Source organism: Gymnoscopelus braueri (genome assembly GCF_963280865.1).
Source record: "Gymnoscopelus braueri genome assembly, chromosome: 18".
NCBI classification, from domain to species: domain Eukaryota; kingdom Metazoa; phylum Chordata; class Actinopteri; order Myctophiformes; family Myctophidae; genus Gymnoscopelus; species Gymnoscopelus braueri.
This window is the reverse complement of record NC_137618.1, coordinates 12,290,975-12,297,881: the sequence shown is the minus strand read 5'-3', so window position 1 is coordinate 12,297,881 and position 6,907 is coordinate 12,290,975. Positions and strand designations below refer to the sequence as shown.

General features: G+C 38.4%; 1 protein-coding gene across 1 annotated transcript; it reads right to left on the bottom strand.

Annotated features, from left to right (window-relative positions):
• Window positions 1–994: 994 nt before the first annotated feature.
• vtcn1 (V-set domain containing T cell activation inhibitor 1) lies at window positions 995–6,490 on the bottom strand. Its single transcript, XM_080457249.1, has 5 exons — window positions 6,358–6,490; window positions 5,828–5,892; window positions 4,334–4,681; window positions 2,798–3,055; window positions 995–1,876 (listed from the first exon to the last, which is right to left on the bottom strand). The coding sequence occupies exons 1-5, from the start codon at window positions 6,396–6,398 to the stop codon at window positions 1,758–1,760; spliced, it is 831 nt and encodes a 276-aa protein (XP_080313375.1). The 5' UTR covers window positions 6,399–6,490; the 3' UTR covers window positions 995–1,757.
• Between the last annotated feature and the right edge of the window lie 417 nt (window positions 6,491–6,907).

Genomic DNA, 6,907 nt, shown 5'->3' with positions numbered 1-6,907 from the left:
TGTAACAGAGTATTTCTACATTGCAGTATCGATACTTTTACTTAAAGTAAGAAATGTGAGTACTTTTTCCACCACTGGGCGTGGCATCATGACTCCCAGGGTACTACTGCTGAAAGCCTGGTGACGTGAGGTCAGGTCAGACAAGATTGAGTGGACCCCCATCTGCTGGTTAGAAAGTGGCAAGTGCAGCTCAATTTCAGATCTAAAGTCCAAATAACCAACTGGTCCCTTTATGGGTCCATTTGGTTCCTGAGGTGGCCAGTCTTCCGAAAAAAAGAAAGAAAGAAAAAATATGCCCACTGAGGTCTCAGGTGCCCACTGCTGTATACCAGTTATCCTGTAGGCCTACTACTAATTTTGAGGTGGGCCTATTTACTAGAACTTTTTTTTTTCATACTTTAGGGCTACTTCTTCTTCCCTACATCTCAAAGGCAAATATTGTACTTTTTACTACAGTTTAGTTAAGTTTATTTTATGATTAGATGAATGCAAAACATAGTTTGGTATGCATCAGAAGCCACCGACCCCCATAACTCTGAGAATGTACAAATGGAACCAAATGGACCCCATGGGTCCATTTGGTACAGGTGAGTTACTGACCTCACCTGTAAGGGTCTAACTTTCAATAATTTAGCTCGGGGGCCCTGGACCCCTCTTTAAGAACCACTGGCAATATCTAACTTTACTCTAGGCTATGTTGTAATGCAAATACTAGTATTTTCACTCGAAACAGTCATTCTACAGTACTTCTTCCAACACTGATTGTATGGTAGTGTATGGATGGAAGGGTGGGTATATATAGTAGAAGAGAGATCGATCGGTCAAATACAAAACTCACACTTAGCCTATAACAAGTGAGTTTATTTATTTATGTATTTCTAATTGCATTTTAACAACAACTTTTAACAACACACAAACAAAACAAAACCCAGCATCCACCCACCTACCCACCCACCCCTGAGGGAAATAAGCAAGGGTTCTCCAGAAAGATAGAACAAAAACAAAACAAAGCAATGAAACAAAGAATATGCCAATCCAATCAGGTATCGATCGAATGAGGGAGTTGATATAAAACAGAAAGGGGTCCCAAGTTATGTGAAAAATTTCAAAAACTGCTTATTTATAGATTAGATGATAGATTTACAGATTGTGCAAAAAATGTAGGATACATCAACAATAGCTACATAACTTGAATTATTTATACCTCTGTGTCTGTTGTCTGTGTCTGTATTTTGGAATTGACATGAACTTGTTACACAGTAACAACATCAAAGTGAAATACATTAACAGCAAATGTATACCATGCTGTATGGGCGATCTGGAGTGAAGCTGGTAGGTTGCCTTTATCATGGACAAGGCTCTACATCCTATACATACCTAATCTCCTTCTTTTACATACTGTACATGTGTGTGAGAGTACTACATACTAAAGACACATTTTTGCAGTTTTTCATTCTCTTCTCCATAATGGAGCCATATTTACACATACACGTGTGTCAGAGTTGGACTGTGGATGGTTAAAAAATGTGTCTACTGATGATATGATTGATGGTCATTTTAAACAAGATTTCAAACTCTTTTTTTAACCACGTAAGCCCCATATGGTTGAACGCAGGCCCTCTGGGCTCTATATAAGTGTATTTTCTGCTATTGTGGGGAAAGCTTTCGCTGAAAATAGCCGATCGACAGGCTATAAGTGATCTTGTCGATCTGCTATTCTCAGCGAAAGCTTTCCCCACCTTTGTCTAATAATATGATCAAGTCAAATATCTGACGGAGAGCAGAAAACATGTGATGAGAGACAGGTGTCTAAACGTCGCTGTAGGCGATGCAGCAGCACTGTAGGTGAAGAAATTCCTCGTGGAAACTCCCTTGTCTGTAAAACACAGAAACACATTTCATTGCCGTTGTCATAAATAATACCCTTTTCAAATGTCTTTAATGAGAAGCAGCGAGGTATTTTGTCTGTATTTGACTGTTTTCATTTTAAGGAAAACCCAGGGCCACCTTGTGATCTGTTTCTACATGTTCCTCACAGTGTAAACAAGAATCCAGATGAGAAATCTCTGTATTTCCCTCGATTTTGATTGCTTTGCTATGAAAGTCAACATGACAGTCATCACCCATCATGAGTTTTGAATACACACACAGTCAAATGCATTTAAGTCAGAGAGTGTACAAAAGGAACCAAATGGGTCCATTTGTTTTCATTTGTGCACTGTGAGTTAAATGAACACTCATGTGTTTCTACAGGGACCACAGTACACTCAAGGTGGCTCCATATCCGTAGCGTAGGGCCAGTGCTGCTACAGTATATTATTCCATCAAGACCTGAGGCCGATTCGACAAATGCCTTCTGAATCAGTAGTAGTAATTTTTTTTATTTATTTTTTAAATAGCAGATTGTACAAGCTCACAATTTTTGAATAGCCAATGGATTTTAATGGGTTAAGCGGGTCAGGTGGCTCTCTGTTCGATTCTGGTACGATTGCGAGATATAATCAGAATCAGATCCAACTTCATTGTCACATCACTGGTTTAAAGAAGTGTTAGAAGTGGGTGAAATAGCTTTTTGCCTAAGCGGCATCATTTCGGTTGTTTTCCAAAAGGGGAGAAGAAAAATAGGAAAAAAATGAAGATGTCTACATATATACACATAGCATCAGACCAGCAGATACAGTTTGTACATGAGGTTAAGCATTAGGTGTGAAAGTGGTAACACATTGGTGTAGTTAAACCTTTGGCATACGCATCTCCAATGTGTATTTGAGTGCAAAAATAACCCCAAATAAATTACCTGTTATAGTTGCCTCAGCAACAGCGCTCACCAAACTGTTTTGGATGCGGCAGGTATGGGTGCTGTTTTGGCTAACAGGCCGCAGGGTGCTGACTAAACTGAATATCCCGGCAGAGGCATTGTAAAACGTTGTAGTGCCATTCAGGACCTTCCCATCCAGGTCCAGCCATGTGACGTTGGGTTTCGGGAGCCATCTTAGTGACGTAGCCGTCAGACTCAGAACGTCAGAGGCGTAAGTGAACGAGGGCGCAGAAAAGGCTGCAGTGCAGAGGAACAATGATGCCTAAGTACATGATGACAATGAAGTTTAAGCACAGTACTCAATAAACCCGCCTCAGTGCCTGCAGCAGCATCGTTAAAAGCATCAGGTTGATATTGTTGTCTACTGTAGATGTAAGTGCATGTTAAATGGTGGTTGTGAACAGTGTAAATAAACAGAAAGAAACCAGAAAGATGAGTCTCCTTTCCTGCCACTACAAGGTCAACATCAACACTAACTGACACTGTGGTGTGTGTTTACCCAACTAACTCAAACATACTGAAATCATAGAGGAAATGTCATTCCTTAGGTTTGGTCTTTGTCAATATGTCATGCATAAACCTAGTAGTCCGGATGGATATGAAGTCAGCTTTAACCACTTGAGGCCCATTGTCAAAAATGGTCAGAAATCTTAGTTTAGTTTAGTTTAGTTTATTTCGATCCACATCAACATAATCACAAAACATAACACACTGTAATTCACTGCTTCATTCTGTTAGATGGAAAAGGCATAGGCAGAAGCTCATAGCTTATTTATGCCTATCCTTCGTACATATTGCTTTAAGTTAATCAAAGTTACAAAGTCAACTTTGTAACTCTTTACTTTACTTTTGAAAATCTTCAAAAGTAAAAAAAAAATAACAGAGATCTGTAAGCTCACAAATGTCTACGATGAGATGCATTGTGAGCTTGTAGATCTGATATTTGAAGATTTTTTGACAAATTTAACCCACCGCCAAAGGGGAGAATTCTCCCCTTTTCAGTCAATGGTCTTTACCGCCAAAGGGGAGAATTCTCCCCTTTTAATTATTTTTTTTATTCTGTTTTTGAATTCCTAAAAAGTTTCTCTAATTTTTGAGTATAAATTTATAACCCTAACGAATTAATAATAATAATAAAAAAAAAAAATCCATTCACTTCAATGTTAAAAAATAAACGGACAAATAATTCACATTGTTTCTATAAAAAAACGATTAAAAACCCTGGCAGTGGGTGATTTTATTATGAAAAAACTTTGGCGGTGAATGTGTTAATGACATGCCAAAATTAGGGACACCAGGTTGAAAGTGCTTATCAGTGAATAGTATCATAATTATGTTTTTATTACACCTACTTTTTCTGACCTTTTTTAATCTCACCCCAGACAAATTACAATAAAATACTAAAACTAACACTAAAAATAAAAAAAATCCACATCGAAAAACGAATTAAAACTAAAGCTGAAATTGAAAACAGTCAAAACTAAATTAAATTAAAACTAAAGTGAAAGACCTTACCTGCCACCCTAAGGTCAACATCGACAGTGCCGTTGGCGTTGACCTCGCAGCTGTAGACGCCCTGGTCGCTCTGCCTCACCCTCCTGAGCAACAGAGACACGTTCCCACCGGCGATGGCATCGGGGAAGAGCTGAGTTCTGTCGCGGAACTCAGAGTTCTGGTCCTTGAGAACCGTTTTCCCGCGCTGATAGCAGTACACCAGGCCGCTTAGCCCCTCCTTTGTCCAAGTGACTGAGACGTCGCCGGTCGGTCTGGAGCGCAAGAAGCAGCTCAGAACGATGTCTTCGTCCAGGTTGGCCACGGGTGACCTGTTGCTGCTTTGCACTTCAGACTCAGATTGGCGGCCGCCTGTGAAACAAGGATCAAGACCTGAGGCCGATTCTACAAATGCCTTCTAAATCAGTAGTTCTCACACCTTCAAGATTTTTCAAACATGTTCAAAAATAGCAGATGTACAAGCTTGCAGCGTGGGCGTGGCACGAAGTGACGTGCTGTGAGCTTGTAGATCTGCTATTTTTGCATAGCCAACGCTAAAATCTAAAATGACACGGATGCTTTCCCGGTTTTAATGGGTTAACCATAATGAACCCTAGAGTCCCTATTCTGGGGGCGAACATTCACCGAAAATAGCAGATCTATATATGGATGCAATATATACAACTATACAAAAAGTTATGAATTCTTTTTATATATCAGTACTTTGTGACCAGTCATTTCCCAAAGAAATTATATACCCTAAAAATCACTTTTTATTTGACATTAGTAAATAAAAAGGGTATTTTGCACCAATATGAACACAGGTGTGACATGACATGACATTTTGACTTGCCCTTTGGTGTGCCTTGGACACAAAATGTGTTAAATCCACTGGACTAGACCTAAGCACTAACTTAGACTTTTAGGAATTAAAATCAAAACAAACATTACAAACAAATATTCAATCAACTAAAGAAAATTTAAAAGTATTGGGGAGAGTCAACACACACACACGGTCATCCCTGTGTACACTCACATATTAGCTCATCACTGACATCCATTACCAATAAGAGTCCCATGCATTCATTACTATATAGGAAATCATGTCAATATTCAATGAGTCCCGCATGCAAACATTAATACAATAGAATTAATATGGAAAAGGCGTAAATATTCCCTGACTTCCATGTTACAGAAAAATTATGTTGGACAGGATTCCATATTCCATAGCTTCACAGTAAATGATGTGTTTATAGGACAGGGGACAGAACGGTCAAAATATTGTACCCCCATGTAATACTGATTGTTACTGTATATAATGAATAAAATATACAGTCAGCTTGTGTGCCAGGTGAAGTGCATAACCTGTCAAATGACAAAAATGAGTTACTGAGCACAACTTGAGAGACCAGTTCATCTGTAGCACAGTAATCTTTAAGGGGCACCTCTCTATTTAAATGTTTTCTTGATTTAGGTGCACTGTAGCCCATCTCCTAAAGACACCCGTACAGCTCTTACCTGATAATGCCAGGGCTAGGATGAGGATGATGACGGCTGACATTATGACAATGAGGATGATCATACTGCAAAAATAAAGAAACATATCATCGTATGAAAGTCACCGTATGAAATGTCAAACAAATAGTTAATTTAGTAGTTAACAATCTCATCACATCAAATCTGTTCTGACAAATAGTCCCTTAATAACATTCAGCACTTTAAACTCTAATCTCCACCATTAGTCAGATGTTTTTTATTTATAATGCACTTTACATTTGGTTAAATAAAGTGCTACAATAAGCATAAAAATCATCACACCACTATAAAAGATCTAAGCCTAACATTAAGCCTAATCAGGTTAAATTAGTTTCTCAGACATTAGCAACACTTGGTCAATTTATTGCCCATGATCAATTTGATAGAATTAATTGATGGAAAAACAAATAAATCAAGACCTTAAAGTTCACCTCCCATATTTTAAAAAGCTACAGTACACAGTATATATATGAACTCCACCACTTGAAACCTCTGAAAGCGAACAGACGTACACTGTGAAGATAGTGTCTCCCATTGAAGCCATAGTTCCCATATACTGTAGATCTGCAACTATTCCAGTGGACTGAGCAACTAGATCTCATGGCTCGTCTCCCTGTACATTGTATTATCTAACCTAGGTGTTACTGTTGGTGCTGTTGAGGAGCGTCACTCACCATCCAGCAGAGAACGCTACTCCTTATGTCAATATTGCATTTAAGGTGTGTACTACTTGTTTCAGCCACTCTCTGACATATTTGTCTAATCAACATATAGGAGCATGCATGCATTTGATATTCATTTATATACACACACACCAATGACACTTATTTTGAGCTGAGTTGATCAAATTGTGCACTAACACTAAACAGTTTAAGTAGCCTATATTCTAAATATAGCCAATGAAAAAGTAATATTTAGTGTGAACTGGATTCTAATGCAAATTCCATACAACGTGAATATGACACATAATAAGCTGTGTGTGTGTGTGTGTGTGTGTGTGTGTGTACACACTGGTGGAAAGTAAATAATTACATTTACTGAAGTACTGTAAGTACAATTTTG

Excerpts from the sequence above, each read along its gene's own strand:
- vtcn1 (XM_080457249.1), bottom strand. The coding sequence starts at position 6,398 with ATGGGAACTATGGCTTCAATGGGAGACACTATCTTCACAGT. Across the intron at positions 4,682-5,827 it reads CCTAGCCCTGGCATTATCAG|GCGGCCGCCAATCTGAGTCT; the intron begins GTAAGAGCTGTA and ends CTTGTTTCACAG. Across the intron at positions 3,056-4,333 it reads TGTTGACCTTAGGGTGGCAG|CCTTTTCTGCGCCCTCGTTC; the intron begins GTAAGGTCTTTC and ends TCTGCACTGCAG.